General features: G+C 67.6%; 1 protein-coding gene across 1 annotated transcript; it reads left to right on the forward strand.

Annotated features, from left to right (window-relative positions):
• The first annotated feature begins 130 nt into the window (after positions 1-130).
• On the forward strand, positions 131-17,582 carry CLN3 (CLN3 lysosomal/endosomal transmembrane protein, battenin). Its single transcript, XM_065655309.1, has 14 exons — positions 131-171; positions 1,672-1,753; positions 2,812-2,887; positions 3,922-3,972; positions 4,773-4,852; positions 5,700-5,785; positions 6,570-6,642; positions 8,980-9,123; positions 9,505-9,592; positions 11,906-11,974; positions 12,896-12,951; positions 15,220-15,313; positions 16,178-16,318; positions 17,379-17,582. The coding sequence occupies exons 1-14, from the start codon at positions 144-146 to the stop codon at positions 17,496-17,498; spliced, it is 1,188 nt and encodes a 395-aa protein (XP_065511381.1). The 5' UTR covers positions 131-143; the 3' UTR covers positions 17,499-17,582.
• The last annotated feature ends 61 nt before the right edge of the window (positions 17,583-17,643 follow it).

Here is a 17,643-nt window from a genome sequence, read left to right on the forward strand (position 1 = left end):
GGCTCCCGGATCACGTGGGGACGCGGGCCAATCGCGAGAGGGCGCCCGGATCACGTGGGAACGCGGGCCAATCGCGAGAGGGCGCCTGGATCACGTGGGGACGCGGCGTGGAGGGGGGGTCACGTGGATCACGCGCCGCAAAGATGGCGGACGAGGAGCAGCTGCTGCCGGGTGAGGCCGAAATGTCCCCGAATTCGCCCGAAATTGGCCCCAAATTGGCCCAAAATGGAGGCGGAACCGGCCCCAGAGACATGGGCGGGCCCATAGCCTGCCCCATAGACCCGTAACTGGACCCATAAGTGGCCACATAGGGGCCCCGGATCCCATAACCTGCCCCATAGACCCATAACTGGACCCATAAGTGGCCCCACAGGGACCCCCGGCCCCATAACCTGCCCCATAGACCCGTAACCGGACCCATAGATCTATAACTGGACCCATAAGTGGCCCCACAGGGCCCCTGGGCACTATAACCTGCCCCATAGACCCATAACTGGAGCTGTAAGTGGCCCCACAGGGACCCCCAGCCCCATAACCAGCCCCATAAGTGGTTTCTAGACCCATAAGCAGCCCCATAACGGGCCCCATAGTGACCCCAAGCCCCGCATCCAACCCCATACCTTGATTCTAGACCCATAAGTGGCCCCATACGTGGTTTGTAGACCCATGACCTGCCCCATAGCGACCCCCCCAGCCCCATAACTGGCCCCATAGTGAATCCCCAGCCCCATAAGTGGCCCCATAGTGAATCCCCAGCCCCATAACCTGCCCCATAGCGAATCCTCAGCCCCCTAAGTGGCCCCATAGTGAATCCCCAGCCCCATAATTGGCTCCATAATGAATCCCCAGCCCCATAAGTGGCCCCACAGGGACCCCCAGCCCCATAACCTGCCCCATAGCGAATCCTCAGCCCCATAACTGGCCCTATAGCGAATCCTCAGCCCCATAACCTGCCCCATAGCGAATCCTCAGCCCCATAAGTGGCCCCATAGTGAATCCCCAGCCCCATAAGTGGCCCCATAATGAATCCCCAGCCCCATAAGTGGCCCCGCAGGGACCCCCAGCCCCATAACCAGCCCCATAAGTGGTTTCTAGACCCATAAGCAGCCCCATAACAGGCCCCATAGTGACCCCAAGCCCCGCATCCAACCCCATAACTTGATTCTAGACCCATAACCGGCCCCATACGTGGTTTCTAGACCCATGACCTGCCCCATAGCGACCCCCCCCAGCCCCATAACTGGCCCCATAATGAATCCCCAGCCCCATAAGTGGCCCCACAGGGACCCCCAGCCCCATAACCTGCCCCATAGCGAATCCTCAGCCCCATAAGTGGGCCCATAGCGAATCCTCAGCCCCATAACTGGCCCCATAGTGAATCCCCAGCCCCATAAGTGGCCCCATAGTGAATCCCCAGCCCCATAAGTGGCCCCATAGTGAATCCCCAGCCCCATAAGTAGCCCCATAGCGAATCCCTAGCCCCATAACTGGCCTTGTAATGAATCCCCAGCCCCATAACTGGCCCCATAGCGAATCCCCAGCCCCATAACTGGCCCCATAGTGAATCCCCAGCCCCATAACCGGCCCCATAGCGAATCCCCAGCCCCATAGGGCCCCCCTGCCCCACATCCCGCCCCCCTAACCCGCCCCTCCCCCGTTCTCTCCCCCCAGCCCCTCCCCCCACGCCGCCCCCCAGCCCCTCCCCCGCCCCCGCGCCCCCCGGCGCCGCCTGGAGGACGAGCGCGGCCTTTTGGTGAGACCCCAAACCCCGCCCCTTCACCCCAAACCCCGCCCCCTTTACCACAAACCCCACCCCTTTGTTCCACAAACCCCGCCCCTAAACCCAAACCCCGCCCCTTCACCCCAAACCCCGCCCCTTCACCCCAAACCCCGCCCCCTTTACCACAAACCCCGCCCCTTTGTTCCACAAACCCCGCCCCTTCACCCCAAACCCCGCCCCCTTTAACCACAAACCCCGCCCCTTCACCCCAAACCCTGCCCCCTTTAACCACAAACCCCGCCCCTTTATTCCACAAACCCCGCCCCTTTCAGACCCCAAACCCCGCCCCTTTCAGACCCCAACCCCCACCCCTTTATTCCATAAACCCCGCCCCTTAACCCCCCAAACCCCGCCCCCTTAAACCCCCAAACCCCGCCCCCTTCACCACTAAACTCTGCCCCTTTAATCCATAAACTCCGCCCCCTTTGACACCTGGACCCCGCCCCCTTAACCCCAAACCCCGCCCCTTTCAGACCCCAAACCCCGCCCCTTTAATCCATAAACTCCGCCCCTTCACACCCAACCCCCACCCCCTGTAAGCCTGAAGCTCCGCCCCTTCTCCCCAAACCCTGCCCCTTCACCCCAACCCCGCCCCCTTAAGCCCCCAAACCCCGCCCACTTCACCACTAAACTCCGCCCCTTTAACCCCAAACCCTGCCCCCTTAAGCCCCCAAACCTCACCCCCTTAATCCATAAACTCCGCCCCTTTGACACCTGGACTCCGCCCCCTTATCCCAAACCCTGCCCCCTTATCCCAAACCCCACCCCCTTATCCCAAACCCCGCCCCCTTATCGCAACCCCCGCCCCTTCACTCCAAACCCCGCCCCTTTCAGACCCCAAGCCCCGCCCCTTTATTCCATAAACTCCGCCCCTTTGACACCTGGACTCCGCCCCCAAACCCCACCCCCTTAAGCCCCCAAACTCCTCCCCCTTATCCCTAAACCCCACCCCCTTTACAACAAGCCCCGCCCCCTTCGCCCCGCCCCCGCCCCGTGTGGCCCCGCCCCCTGAGCGCTGGCCCCGCCCCCAGGCTGCTGGGCGTGGCCAACAACCTCCCGTACGTGCTGATGCTGAGCGCGGCGCGGGACATCCTGCAGGGGGCGCCGGTGAGCGGCGCGCCACCCCGGACGCCTGGGTCCCTCCCGGACGCCTGGGTCCCTCTCGGACACCTTGGTCCCTCCCGGATGCCTGGGTCCTTCCCGAATTCCTGGGTCCCCTCCCGGACGCCTGGGTCCCTCCCGGACGCCTGGGTCCTTCCCGAATTCCTGGGTCCCCTCCTGAACTCCTGGGTCCCTCCCGGACGCCTGGGTCCTTCCCGAATTCCTGGGTCCCCTCCCGGACGCCTGGGTCCCTCCCGGACGCCTGGGTCCTTCCCGAATTCCTGGGTCCCCTCCTGAACTCCTGGGTCCCTCCCGGACGCCTGGGTCCTTCCCGAATTCCTGGGTCCCCTCCTGAACTCTTGGGTCCCTCCCGGACGCCTGGGTCCCTCCCGAATTCCTGGGTCCCCTCCCGGACGCCTGGGTCCCTCCCGGACGCCTGGGTCCCTCCCGGATGCCTGGGTCCTTCCCGAATTCCTGGGTCCCCTCCTGAACTCCTGGGTCCCTCCCGGACGCCTGGGTCCTTCCCGAATTCCTGGGTCCCCTCCTGAACTCTTGGGTCCCTCCCGGACGCCTGGGTCCCTCCCGAATTCCTGGGTCCCCTCCCGGACGCCTGGGTCCCTCCCGGACGCCTGGGTCCCTCCCGGATGCCTGGGTCCTTCCCGAATTCCTGGGTCCCCTCCTGAACTCCTGGGTCCCCTCCCGAACGCCTGGGTCCCTCAGAACTCCTGGGTCCCTTCCCGAACTCCTGGGTCCCCCCGAACTCCCGGGTCCCTCAGAACTCCTGGGTCCCTCCCCGAACACCTGGGTCCCCCCCGAACTCCTGGGTCCCCCCCGAACTCCTGGGTCCCCCCCGAACTCCTGGGTCCCTTCCTGAACTCCGGGGTCCCGTCCCGAACGCCTGGGTCCCTCAGAACTCCTGGGTCCCCCCCCGGACACCTGGGTTCCTCCCCGAACACCTGAGACCCCCGGACGCCTGGGTCCTTCCCGAACTCCTGGGTCCCTTTCCCGGGCCACGCCCCTTGAAGCTCCGCCCCCCGCAGGTGCTGGCGGGAAACGGCTCCACCCGCGACTGCAACAAAGAGTCCACGGGGGTGAGGGCGGGGCCTGCAAGGGGCGGGGCCCGAAAGGGGCGGGGCCAAAGGGGGCGGGGCCCGAAAGGGGCGGGGCCAAGGGGGCGGGGCCTGCAAGGGGCGGGGCCAAAGGGGGCGGGGCCCAAAAGGGGCGGGGGCAAGGGGGTGGGGCCTGAAAGGGGCGGGGGCCTAAAGGGGCGGGGCCAAAGGGAGTGGGGCCAAAGGGGGCGGGGCCTGGAAGGGGCGGGGCCAAAGGGGGTGGGGCCTGAAATGGACAGGCCCCGAAAGGGGCGGGGCCAAAGGGGGCGGGGCTTAGTTGGAGTTAATGCGGTGGGGGGTGGGGTTTAAAGGGGGAGGGACCTAAAGGGGCGGGGCTTAAATGGGGCGGGGTTTGAAGGGGGCGGGGCTAATGGGACGGGGCCCGAAAGGGGGTGTGGCCTGAAAGGGGCGGGGCCAAAGGAGGCGGGGCCTGAAAGGGCTGGAGCCAAAGGGGGCGGGACTTAGTTGGAGTTAATGGGGGGGGTGGGGCTTAATGGGGAGGGACCCAAAGGGGGCGGGGCTTAAAGGGGGCGGGGCCTGAAGGGTGCCAATGGGTGGGAGCGGAGTGGGCGGGGCTTAAAGTGGGTGGGGTTTAAGGGGCGGGGTTTAAGGGGGCGGGGCTTACAGGGCTCCAAATGGGTGGGGCTTAAAGGGGGCGGGGCTTAAAGTGGGTGGGGCTTTAAAGGGGTGGGGTCAAGGGAGTGGAGCTTGAATGGGTGGGGTCAAGGGGGCGGGGCTTAAAAGGGGGCGGGGCTGAGGGGGCGGGGCCTGGCTGTCCCCAGGCCGTGCTATTGGCCGACATCCTCCCCACGCTGCTCATCAAGCTGGTGGCGCCGCTGGGGATCCACCGGCTGCCCTACGGGTGAGCCCGGACGCCGGGGTCCCTCAGAACTCCTGGGTCCCCTCCCGAACGCCTGGGTCCCCCCGAACTCCTGGGTCCCTCCTGAACTCCTGGGTCCCCTCCCGAACGCCTGGGTCCCCCCCAACTCCTGGGTCCCCCCGAACTCCTGGGTCCCCTCCCGAACGCCTGGGTCCCCCCCAACTCCTGGGTCCCCCCGAACTCCTGGGTCCCTCTGGACGCCTGGGTCCCTCCGGACGCCTGGGTCCCCTCCCGAACGCCTGGGTCCCTCAGAATGCCTGGGTCCCTCCGGACGCCTGGGTCCCCTCCCGAACACCTGGGTCCCCCCGAACTCCTGGGTCCCCTCCCGAACGCCTGGGTTCCCCCGAACTCCTGGGTCCCTCCCGAACTCCTGGGTCCCTCAGAACTTCTGGGTCCCTCCCGAACGCCTGGGTCCCCCCAAACTCCTGGGTCCGTCCCGCACTCCTGGGTCCCTCAGAATGCCTGGGTCCCTCCGGACGCCTGGGTTCTTCCCTGAACTCCTGGGTCCCCCCGAACTCCTGGGTCCCCCCGAACTCCTGGGTCCCCTCCCGAACGCCTGGGTCCCTCTGAACTCCTGGGTCCCCCCGAACTCCTGGGTCCCCCCCAGACGCCTGGGTCTCCCCGAACTCCTGGGTCCCTCCGGACGCCTGGGTCCCCCCCTGAACACCTGGGTCCCTCAGAACTCCTGGGTCCCCCAGAACTCCTGGGTCTCCCCGAACTCCTGGGTCCCCCCCGAACGCCTGGGTCCCTCTGAACTCCTGGGTCCCTCCCGAACTCCTGGGTCCCTCCCGAACGCCTGGGTCCCTCCCGGACGCCTGGGTCCCCGCAGGCCTCGTGTCATCACTTCCTGTCTGTGTTCCTGGGGCTCCGTGACCCTCGTGGCCTCCGGGCGCCGATTGGCCGAGAGCCTGGGGGGTGAGTGGGGGCGGGGCCGCCCCACACGTGTGGGGCCGCCCCATAAGTGGGCAGGTGGGGGGGATCTGTGGGGCTGGGGTGAGATCTATGGGGCCGTATTAGGTTCCTATGGGGCTTTATGGGGTGTCTATGGGGCTGGGGTGGGGTCTATGGCACTGGGGGGGTCTCTATGGGGTGTCTGTGGGGCTGCCCCATAGATCTGTGGGTCGCAGGGGCGGCTCTGGGGGTGTCTGTGGGGCTGCCCCATAGATCTGTGGGTCCCGGGAGTGGCTCTGGGGGTGTCTGTGGGGCTGCCCCATAGATGTGTGGGTCCCGGGGGGTCTCTATGGGGTGTCTGTGGGGCTGCCCCATAGATCTGTGGGTCGCAGGGGCGGCTCTGGGGGTGTCTGTGGGGCTGCCCCATAGATCTGTGGGTCGCAGGGGTGGCTCTGGGGGTGTCTGTGGGGCTGCCCCATAGATGTGTGGGTCCCGGGGGGTCTCTATGGGGTGTCTGTGGGGCTGCCCCATAGATCTGTGGGTCCCAGGGGGTCTCTATGGGGTGTCTGTGGGGCTGCCCCATAGATGTGTGGGTCCCGGGGGCGGCTCTGGGGGTGTCTGTGGGGCTGCCCCATAGATGTGTGGGTCGCAGGGGCGGCTCTGGGGGTGTCTGTGGGGCTGCCCCATAGATGTGTGGGTCGCAGGGGCGGCTCTGGGGGTGTCTGTGGGGCTGCCCCATAGATCTGTGGGTCCCGGGGGGTCTCTATGGGGTGTCTGTGGGGCTGCCCCATAGATGTGTGGGTCGCAGGGGTGGCTCTGGCCAGTGCAGCCTCGGGCCTGGGGGAGGTGACGCTGCTGGCGCTGGCGGCCGAGTACGGCAGGTAGGGGGCGCTGTGGGGCGCTGTGGGGCGCGGGGGCGGTTTGGGGCTGGGGGGGGCTGGGGCCACTTATGGGGCTGGGGGTGGGTCCTTATGGGTCCCTATGGGGCCCTGTGGGTCCCTGTGGGTCCCTATGGGTCTCTATGGTCCCTGTGGGTCTCTATGGGTCCCTGTGGGTCCCTATGGGTCCCTATGGGTCCCTGTGGGGCTCTATGGGTCCCTGTGGGTCCCTATGGGTTTCTATGGGTCTCTATGGTCCCTGTGGTCTCTATGCTCCTGTGCTCTCTATGGTCTCTATGGTCTCTATGCTCCTGTGCTGTCTATGGTTTCCATGGTCTCTATGGTCTCTATGGTCTCCATGGTCTCTATGGTCCTGTGCTCTCTATGGTCTCCATGTTCTCTATGGTCTCCATGGTCTCTATGGTCCTGTGCTCTCTATGGTCTCCATGGTCTCTATGGTCTCCATGGTCTCTATGGTCTCTATGGTCTCCATGGTCTCCATGGTGTCTATGGTCCTGTGCTCTCTATGGTCTCTATGGTCTCCATGGTGTCCATGGTCTCCATGGTCTCCATGGTCTCTATGGTCTCCATGCTCTCTATGGTCTTCATGGTCCCTATGGTCTCCATGGTGTCTATGGTCTCTCTGCCCCTGTGCTCTCTATGGTCTCCATGCTCTCTATGGTCTCCATGGTCTCCATGGTCTCTGTGCTCTCTATGGTCTCCATGGTCTCTATGCTCTCCATGGTCTCTATGGTCTCCATGGTGTCCATGGTCTCCATGCTCTCTATGGTCTCCATGCTTTCTATGGTCTCCATGGTCTCTGTGGTCTCTCTGCCCCTGCGCTCTCCATGGTCTCCATGGTCCCTATGGTCTCCATGCTCTCCATGGTCTCTCTGCCCCTGCGCTCTCTATGGTCTCCATGCTCTCCATGGTCTCTCTGCCCCTGTGCTCTCTATGGTCTCCATGGTCTCCATGGTCTCTCTGCCCCCGCGCTCTCCATGGTCTCCATGCTCTCCATGGTCTCTCTGCCCCTGCGCTCTCTATGGTCTCCATGCTCTCCATGGTCTCTCTGCCCCTGCGCTCTCCATGGTCTCTCTGCCCCTGTGCTCTCTATGGTCTCCATGGTCTCTCTGCCCCTGCGCTCTCTATGGTCTCCATGGTCTCCATGGTCTCCATGGTCTCTCTGCCCCTGCGCTCTCCATGGTCTCTCTGCCCCTGCGCTCTCTATGGTCTCTCTGCCCCTGTGCTCTCTATGGTCTCCATGGTCTCTATGGTCTCCATGGTCTCTATGGTCTCCATGGTCTCCATGGTCCCTATGGTCTCTCTGCCCCTGTGCTCTCCATGGTCTCCATGCTCTCCATGGTCTCCATGGTCTCTCTGCCCCTGCGCTCTCCATGGTCTCTCTGCCCCTGTGCTCTCCATGGTCTCTCTGCCCCTGTGCTCTCCATGGTCTCCATGCTCTCCATGCTCTCCATGGTCTCTCTGCCCCTGTGCTCTCTATGGTCTCCATGGTCTCCATGGTCTCTCTGCCTCTGCGCTCTCCATGGTCTCCATGGTCTCCATGGTCTCCGTGGTCTCTATGGTCCTGCGCTCTCCATGGTCTCTCTGCCCCTGCGCTCTCCATGGTCTCTCTGCCCCTGTGCTCTCTATGGTCTCCGTGCTCTCCATGCTCTCCATGGTCTCTCTGCCCCCGCGCTCTCCATGGTCTCTCTGCCCCTGTGCTCTCTATGGTCTCCATGGTCTCCATGGTCTCTCTGCTCCTGCGCTCTCCATGGTCTCCATGCTCTCCATGGTCTCTCTGCCCCTGCGCTCTCTATGGTCTCCATGGTCTCTATGGTCTCTCTGCCCCTGCGCTCTCCATGGTCTCCATGGTCCCTATGGTCTCTCTGCCCCTGCGCTCTCCATGGTCTCCATGGTCCCTATGGTCTCTCTGCCCCTGCGCTCTCCATGGTCTCCGTGGTCTCTATGGTCCTGTACTCTCTATGGTCTCTCTGCCCCTGCGCTCTCTATGGTCTCCATGGTCTCCATGGTCTCTATGGTCTCCATGGTCCCTATGGTCTCTCTGCCCCTGCGCTCTCCATGCTCTCCATGGTCTCTCTGCCCCTGCGCTCTCTATGGTCTCCACGCTCTCCATGGTCTCTCTGCCCCCGCGCTCTCCATGGTCTCTTTGCCCCTGCGCTCTCTATGGTCTCCATGCTCTCTATGGTCTCCATGCTCTCTATGGTCTCCATGCTCTCCATGGTCTCTCTGCCCCCGCGCTCTCCATGGTCTCCGTGGTCTCTATGGTCCTGTACTCTCTATGGTCTCTCTGCCCCCGCGCTCTCCATGGTCTCCCCGCAGGCCGGCGCTGAGCGCCTGGGCGTCGGGCACGGGCCTGGCCGGGCTGAGCGGGGCGCTGCTGTACGGGGCGCTGGCGGGGGCGGGGCTGCCGCTGGGCCCCGCCCTCCTGCCCGCCCTGGGCCTGCCCCCCGTCAGCGCCGCCAGGTGGGGCTGCGCCCGTGGGGCTGGGGGCTGGGGGGCTATGGGGCTGGGGGGCTATGGGGGGCTATGGGGCTGGGGGGCTATGGGGCTATGGGGCTGGGGGGCTATGGGGCTATGGGGCTGGGGGGCTATGGGGCTGGGGGGCTATGGGGCTGGGGGGCTATGGGGGGCTATGGGGCTGGGGGGCTATGGGGCTATGGGGCTGGGGGGCTATGGGGCTGGGGGCTATGGGGCTGGGGGGGGCTATGGGGTAATTGGGGGGCTATGGGGCTATGGGGCTGGGGTGGTTATGGGGCTGGGGGGGGTTCTGGGGCTCTGGGGGTCTATGGGGTAATTGGGGGGTTCTGGGGCTCTGGGGCGCTGACCCCTCCCCTCCCCCCCCAGTTTCCTGCTGCTGCTGCCGCCGCCCCCCGGGCCGCCCCTCCCCCCGCCCCCCGCGCTGCCCCGCGCGCGGCGCTGGCGCGTGGCCAAGGTGGGGGAGGGGCCCGGACGCCTGGGTCCCTTTGGGGGGATGGGGGAGGGGGGGGAGGCCCGGACGCCTGGGTCCCTTTGGGGGATGGGGGAGGGGGGGGGCCCGGACGCCTGGGTCCCTTTGGGGGATGGGGGGGGGGGGGGCCCGGACGCCTGGGTCCCTTTGGGGGATGGGGGAGGGGGGGGGGGCCCGGACGCCTGGGTCCCTTTGGGGGATGGGGGGGGGGGGGGGCCCGGACGCCTGGGTCCCTTTGGGGGATGGGGGAGGGGGGGGGCCCGGACGCCTGGGTCCCTTTGGGGGATGGGGGAGGGGGGGGGCCCGGACGCCTGGGTCCCTATGGGGGAGGGGGGGGGGGCCCGGACGCCTGGGTCCCTTTGGGGGGTGGGGGGCGGGGGGCACCCGGACGCCTGGGTCCCCCCGGGGTCTCTCTGGGGCCCCGGACGCCTGGGTCCCCCCGGGGTCTCTCTGGGGCCCCGGACGCCTGGGTCCCCCCGGGGTCGCTATGGGTCCCCCGGACGCCTGGGTCCCCCCGGGGTCGCTATGGGGCTCCCGGACACCTGGGTCCCCCCGGGGTCGCTATGGGGCCCCGGACGCCTGGGTCCCCCCGGGGTCTCTCTGGGGCCCCGGACGCCTGGGTCCCCCCGGGGTCGCTATGGGGCTCCCGGACACCTGGGTCCCCCCGGGGTCTCTCTGGGGCCCCGGACGCCTGGGTCCCCCCGGGGTCTCTCTGGGGCCCCGGACGCCTGGGTCCCCCCGGGGTCGCTATGGGGCTCCCGGACACCTGGGTCCCCCCGGGGTCTCTCTGGGGCCCCGGACGCCTGGGTCCTCCCGGGGTCGCTATGGGGCCCCGGACGCCTGGGTCCCCCCGGGGTCGCTATGGGTCCCCCGGACGCCTGGGTCCCCCCGGGGTCTCTATGGGGCTCCGGACGCCTGGGTCCCCCCGGGATCTTTATGGGGCCCCGGACGCCTGGGTCCCCCCGGGATCTTTATGGGGCTCCGGACGCCTGGGTCCCCCCGGGGTCGCTATGGGGCCCCGGACGCCTGGGTCCCCCCGGGGTCGCTATGGGGCCCCGGACGCCTGGGTCCCCCCGGGGTCGCTATGGGGCCCGGACGCCTGGGTCCCCCCGGGGTCTCTCTGGGGCCCCGGACGCCTGGGTCCCCCCGGGGTCGCTATGGGGCCCCGGACGCCTGGGTCCCCCCGGGGTCGCTATGGGGCCCCGGACGCCTGGGTCCCCCCGGGGTCGCTATGGGGCTCCCGGACGCCTGGGTCCCCCCGGGGTCGCTATGGGGCCCCGGACGCCTGGGTCCCCCCGGGGTCGCTATGGGGCCCCGGACGCCTGGGTCCCCCCGGGGTTGCTATGGGGTCCCGGACGCCTGGGTCCCCCCGGGGTCTCTCTGGGGCCCCGGACGCCTGGGTCCCCCCGGGGTCGCTATGGCGCCCCGGACGCCTGGGTCCCCCCGGGGTCGCTATGGGGCTCCCGGACGCCTGGGTCCCCCCGGGGTCGCTATGGGGCCCCGGACGCCTGGGTCCCCCCGGGGTCGCTATGGGGCTCCCGGACGCCTGGGTCCCCCCGGGGTCGCTATGGGGCTCCCGGACGCCTGGGTCCCCCCGGGGTTGCTATGGGGCCCCGGACGCCTGGGTCCCCCCGGGGTCTCTCTGGGGCCCCGGACGCCTGGGTCCCCCCGGGGTCTCTCTGGGTCCCCCGGACGCCTGGGTCCCCCCGGGGTCGCTATGGGGCCCGGACGCCTGGGTCCCCCCGGGGTCTCTATGGGGCCCGGACGCCTGGGTCCCCCCGGGGTCTCTCTGGGGCCCCGGACGCCTGGGTCCCCCCGGGGTCTCTCTGGGTCCCCCGGACGCCTGGGTCCCCCCGGGGTCGCTATGGGGCCCGGACGCCTGGGTCCCCCCGGGGTCTCTATGGGGCCCCGGACGCCTGGGTCCCCCCGGGGTCTCTCTGGGGCCCCGGACGCCTGGGTCCCCCCGGGGTCGCTATGGGGCCCCGGACGCCTGGGTCCCCCCGGGGTCGCTATGGGGCCCCGGACACCTGGGTCCCCCCGGGGTCGCTATGGGGCCCCGGACACCTGGGTCCCCCCGGGGTCGCTATGGGGCTCCCGGACGCCTGGGTCCCCCCGGGGTCTCTATGGGGCTCCCGGACGCCTGGGTCCCCCCGGGGTCGCTATGGGGCTCCCGGACGCCTGGGTCCCCCCGGGGTCGCTATGGGGCCCGGACGCCTGGGTCCCCCCGGGGTCGCTATGGGGCCCCGGACGCCTGGGTCCCCCCGGGGTCGCTATGGGGCCCGGTGCCGTTTCCCGCAGGGCGCGCTCTGGGCGGCCACCCCGCTGGGCCTCGTGTATTTCCTGGAATATCTGATCAACCAGGGGCTGGTGCGGGATCTATGGGGCGGGATCTATGGGGCGGGATCTATGGGGCGGGATCTATGGGGCGGGGGGGGGGGGCTGTGGGGCCGGGGGTCTGTGGGGTGGGATCTATGGGGCAGGGGGGGCTGTGGGGCTGGGGGTCTGTGGGGTGGGATCTATGGGGCGGGGGGGTGGGATCTATGGGGCAGGAGGGGCTGTGGGGTGGGATCTATGGGGCTGGGGGTCTATGGGGCTGGGAGGCTGTGGGGTGGGATCTATGGGGCAGGGGGTTTATGGGGTGGGATTGGGGAGTGTGTGGGGCTGGGGGTCTATGGGGCAGGGGTTCTATGGGGTGGGATCTGTGGGGTGCGGGGCTGTGGGGCTGGGGATCTGTGGGGTAGGATCTATGGGGTGGGGGGGTCTGTGGGGCGGGATCTATGGGGCTGTGGGTCTATGGGGCGGGGTCTATGGAGCTGTGGGGCTGGGGGTCTGTGGGGCGGGATCTGTGGGGCTGGGGGTCTATGGGGTGGGATCTATGGGGCTGCGCGTCTATGGGGCTGGGGATCTGTGGGGCGGGATCTGTGGGGCTGGGGATCTAAGGGCCAGGGTCTATGGGGCAGGGGGGGCTGTGGGGCTGGGGGTCTATGGGGCGGGATCAGTGGGGCAGGGGATATATGGGGTGCGATCTGTGGGGTGGGATCTATGGGGCTGGGTGTCTATGGGGTGTGATTTCCGGGCTGGGGGATCTATGGGGCGGGATCTATGGGGCGGGATCTATGGGGTGGGATCTATGGGGCAGAGGGGTCTGTGGGTCTGCGCTTTGGGATCTATGGGGTTGGGATCTATGGGGTGGGATCTATGGGGCTGGGGGGGGTCTGTGGGTCTATGGGGCGGGGTCCGTGGGTCCTGCCCCACACTTATGGGTCCCGCCCCACACGCCCCCCCCAGCTGGACCTGCTGGAGTTCCCGTCGTCCTCCCTGACCCACAACGAGCAGTACAGATGGTGAGCCCCACAGCCCGCCCCATAGCGCGTCCCCAGCCCCATAGCCAGCCCCACAGCCCGCCCCATAGCGCGTCCCCAGCCCCATAACCAGCCCCACAGCCCGCCCCATAGCGCGTCCCCAGCCCCATAGCCAGCCCCACAGCCCGCCCCATAGCGCGTCCCCAGCCCCATAACCAGCCCCACAGCCCGCCCCATAGCGCGTCCCCAGCCCCATAACCAGCCCCACAGCCCGCCCCATAGCACGTCCCCTGCCCCATAGCCAGCCCCACAGCCCGCCCCATAGCGCGTCCCCTGCCCCATAGCCAGCCCCATAACCAGCCCCACAGCCCGCCCCACAGCGCGTCCCCTGCCCCATAACCAGCCCCACAGCCCGCCCCATAGCGCGTCCCCAGCCCCATAACCAGCCCCACAGCCCGCCCCATAGCGCGTCCCCAGCCCCATAACCAGCCCCACAGCCCGCCCCATAGCACGTCCCCTGCCCCATAGCCAGCCCCACAGCCCGCCCCATAGCGCGTCCCCTGCCCCATAGCCAGCCCCATAACCAGCCCCACAGCCCGCCCCACAGCGCGTCCCCTGCCCCATAACCAGCCCCACAGCCCGCCCCATAGCGCGTCCCCAGCCCCATAACCAGCCCCACAGCCCGCCCCATAGCGCGTCCCCAGCCCCATAGCCAGCCCCATAACCAGCCCCATAGCGCGTCCCCAGCCCCATAGCCAGCCCCACAGCCCGCCCCATAGCGCATCCCCTGCCCCATAGCCAGCCCCATAACCAGCCCCATAGCGCGTCCCCTGCCCCATAGCCCCATAACCAGCCCCATAGCGCGTCCCCTGCCCCATAGCCAGCCCCATAGCCAGCCCCACAGCCCGCCCCATAGCACGTCCCCTGCCCCATAGCCAGCCCCACAGCCCGCCCCATAGCGCGTCCCCTGCCCCATAGCCCCATAACCAGCCCCATAGCGCGTCCCCTGCCCCATAGCCCCATAACCAGCCCCATAGCGCGTCCCCTGCCCCACAACCAGCCCCACAACCCATTCCCGACCCGGCCCCTGCCCCACAAGTGCTTTCTAGACCCACATCCTGCCCCATAGGTGGCTCCAGAAGCCCCGGCCCGGCCCCATAACCAACCCCGTGCGTTGGTTCTAGACCCACGTCCTGCCCCATAGCGACGTCCCTGCCCCATAACCCCCCCCGTAGTGACTTGTCAGACCCATAACCTGCCCCACAGTGAGTCCCTATGGGTCGCTATGGGTCCCTGTGGGTCCCTATGGGTCAATCTATGGGTCCCTATGGGTCCCTATGGGTCAATCTATGGGTCCCTGTGGGGCCGGTTTGGGTCTCTGTGGGTCATTCTGGGTCACTTATGGGGCAATCTATGGGGCTGCCCCCCAAGTGCTGCGTCCCTGTGTGTCCCTGGGTGGCTGTGTGGGTCCCTATGGGTCAATCTATGGGTCTCTATGGGTCAGTTATGGGTCTCTGGGTCACTTATGGGTCAATCTATGGGGCTGCCCCCCAAGTGGCGGGTCCCTGTGTGTCCTTGGGTCGCCGTGTGGGTCCGTTATGGGTCTCTGTGGGTCAATCTATGGGTCGCTATGGGTCCGTTTGGGGTTTATATGGGTCTCTATGGGTCTCTGGGTCACTTGTGGGTCAATCTATGGGGCTGCCCCCTAAGTCGTGGCTCCCTCTGTGTCTTTGGGGGCTGGGTGGGTCCCTTACAGGTTTCTGTGGGTCAATCTATGGGTCTCTATGGGTCCGTTTGGGGTTTATATGGGTCTCTATGGGTCGCTCTGGGTCACTTGTGGGTCAATCTATGGGGCTGCCCCCCAAGTGGCGGCTCCCTCTGTGTCCTTGGGTCGCCGTGTGGGTCAGTTATGGGTCTCTATGAGTGTCTATGGGTCTCTATGGGTCTGTTATGGGTATGTTGGCATCACTTATGGGTCAATCTATGGGGCTGCCCCCTAAGTCGTGGCTCCCTCTGTGTCTTTGGGGGCTGGGTGGGTCCCTTATGGGTCTGTGTGGGTCAATCTATGGGTCGCTATGGGTCCGTTTGGGGTTTATATGGGTCTCTATGGGTCGCTCTGGGTTACTTATGGGTCAATCTATGGGGCTGCCCCCTAAGTCGTAGCTCCCTCTGTGTCTTTGGGGGCTGGGTGGGTCCCTTATGGGTCTCTGTGGGTCAATCTATGGGTCCCTATGGGTCCGGTTTGGGTTTATATGGGTCTCTATGGGTCTCTGGGTGACTTGTGGGTCAATCTATGGGGCTGCCCCCCAGGTTCCAGCTCCTGTACCAATCCGGGGTGTTCGTTTCCCGCTCGTCCCTTCGCTGCCTCAGGCTGCGGCGCCTCTGGGTCCTCCCGCTGCTGCAGGTGTGGGGCTGCCCCATAGATCTGTGGGGCTGGGGGGCCGTGGGGCTGCCCCATAGATCTGGGGGGTTGGGGGGCAGTGGGGCTGCCCCACAGATCCGGGGGGCCGGGGGGCCGTGGGGCCGCCCCATAGATCTGTGGGGCCGGGGGGCAGTGGGGCTGCCCCATAGATCAATGGGGCTGGGGGATCAATGGGGTTGGGGGGCAGTGGGGCTGCCCCATAGATCCGTGGGGCCGGGGGGCAGTGGGGCTGCCCCATGGATCTGTGGGGCTGGGGGGGTCAATGGGGTTGGGGTCAATGGGGCTGCCCCACAGATCTGGGGGGCTGTGGGGCTGCCCCATAGATCTGGGGGGCCGTGGGGCTGCCCCATAGATCTGTGGGGCCGGGGGGCAGTGGGGCTGCCCCATGGATCTGTGGGGTTGGGGGTCAATGGGGCTGCCCCATAGATCAATGGGGCTGGGGGGTCAATGGGGTTGGGGTCAATGGGGCTGCCCCATAGATCCATGGATTGGGGGTCAATGGGGCTGCCCCATAGATCAATGGATTGGAGGTCAATGGGGCTGCCCCATAGATCCATGGGGCTGGGGGGTCAATGGGGTTGGGCTGCATGGGGCTGCCCCATAGATCAAGGGGGCTGGGGGTCCATGGGGCTGCCCAACAGATCAATGGGCTGGGGGTCAATGGGGCTGCCCCATAGATCCATGGGGCTGGGGGGTCAATGGGGTTGGGCTGCATGGGGCTGCCCCATAGATCAAGGGGGCTGGGGGTCAATGGGGCTGCCCCATAGATCAATGGGTTGGGGGTCCGGGGGTCCGTGGGGCTGCCCCACAGATCTGTGGGGTCAGTGACCGCGGCCCCGCCCGCAGCTGCTGAACGCCGCGCTCCTATTGGCCGCCGTGCTGGTGCCGTTCCTGCCCGGGGTGGGCGTGGCCTTCGCGCTGGTTGGCTGGGAGGGGCTGCTGGGGGGCGTGGCCTACGGGAGCAGCTTCCTGCTGGTGGCCGAGCAGGTGGGCGGGGCCCGGGGCAGCTCCATATATGGGCAATGGGGCGGGGAAAGGGGCGGGGCCACGGGGTGATGTCCATATATGGGGTGGGGGCGTGGCCTCCAGGGGGTGGGGCCTTGGGTGATGACCATATATGGGGAGGGGTGGGGCCACGGGGTGATGTCCATATATGGGGAGGGGGCAGAGAGGGGGCGTGGCCTCGGGGGGGGGGGCGGGGGGTGATGACCATATATGGGGGGGGGGGCAGAGAGGGGGCGTGGCCTCCGGGGGGGCGGGGCCCCGGGGTGATGACCATATATGGGGGGGCGTGGCCTCCAGGGGGCGGAGCCTTGTGTGGTGTCCATATATGGGGAAGGGGCGGGGTGGGCGGGGGTGTGTGGCCACGGGGTGATGTCCATATATGGGTATGGGGGGCGTGGCCTCCAGGGGGCGGGGCCTCGTGTGATGTCCATATATGGGCAAGGGGGCGGGGCCAACGGGCAGAGGGGGCGGGGCGGCTGCCCCATAGATCTGGGGTCGGGCCCTGGGCCCCACAGACGCCCCAAGCCCATAGAGCCCCAGTCCCCACAGATCTGGGGGGCTGCCCCATAGACCCCCAGCCCCATAGACCCCAATTCTATAGATCCGCAGCCCCACAGATCTGTGGGGCAGCCCCATAGACCTCCAACCCCATAGACTCAACCCCATTGACCCCCCAGCCCCCCGGATCCGTGGGGCAGCCCCATTGATCCCCCAGCCCCATAGACCCAACCCCATAGATCCCATTGATCCAACCCCATCAACCCCCAGCCCCACAGATCCGTGGGGCAGCCCCATTGACCCCCCAGCCCCATAGACCCAACCCCATAGACCCCAACCCCATAGACCCCAACCCCATAGATCTCATTGACCCAGCCCCATAGACCCAACCCCATAGATCCCATAGACCCCATTGACCCCCCAACCCCATAGACCCAACCCCATAGACCCCATCGACCCCCAGCCCCCCGGATCCGTGGGGCAGCCCCACTGACCCCCCAGCCCCACAGATCCGTGGGGCAGCCCCACTGACCCCCGGTTGCAGGCGGGCCCGGCGGCGCAGGCCCTGGCGGTGACGACGGCGGCGCTGACGGACGCGCTGGGGATCGCGCTGGCCGGGGCGGCCGCCATGGGCACCCACCGCCTGCTCTGCCCCCCAAAATGACCCCAAACCCCCCAGACGGGGCGGCCGTGGCGCCCGCCCCCCCCCGGCGCCGCTCCGGGGCGGAACCGCCGCCATCGGCCGTTGTCGCACGCGGAAATCGGGGCGGAAAAGCCCGAAATTGGGGGAGTTCGGGGCAGCGTTTGAG

The sequence above is a fragment of the Caloenas nicobarica genome, chromosome 38, assembly GCF_036013445.1.
Source record: "Caloenas nicobarica isolate bCalNic1 chromosome 38, bCalNic1.hap1, whole genome shotgun sequence".
Lineage (NCBI taxonomy): Eukaryota > Metazoa > Chordata > Aves > Columbiformes > Columbidae > Caloenas > Caloenas nicobarica.

Coding starts and splice junctions, on each gene's coding strand:
- CLN3 (XM_065655309.1), top strand. CDS start 144: ATGGCGGACGAGGAGCAGCTGCTGCCGG. Junction 4,853..5,699: donor ATCCACCGGCTGCCCTACGG/GTGAGCCCGGAC, acceptor GGGTCCCCGCAG/GCCTCGTGTCATCACTTCCT. Junction 6,643..8,979: donor CTGGCGGCCGAGTACGGCAG/GTAGGGGGCGCT, acceptor GTCTCCCCGCAG/GCCGGCGCTGAGCGCCTGGG.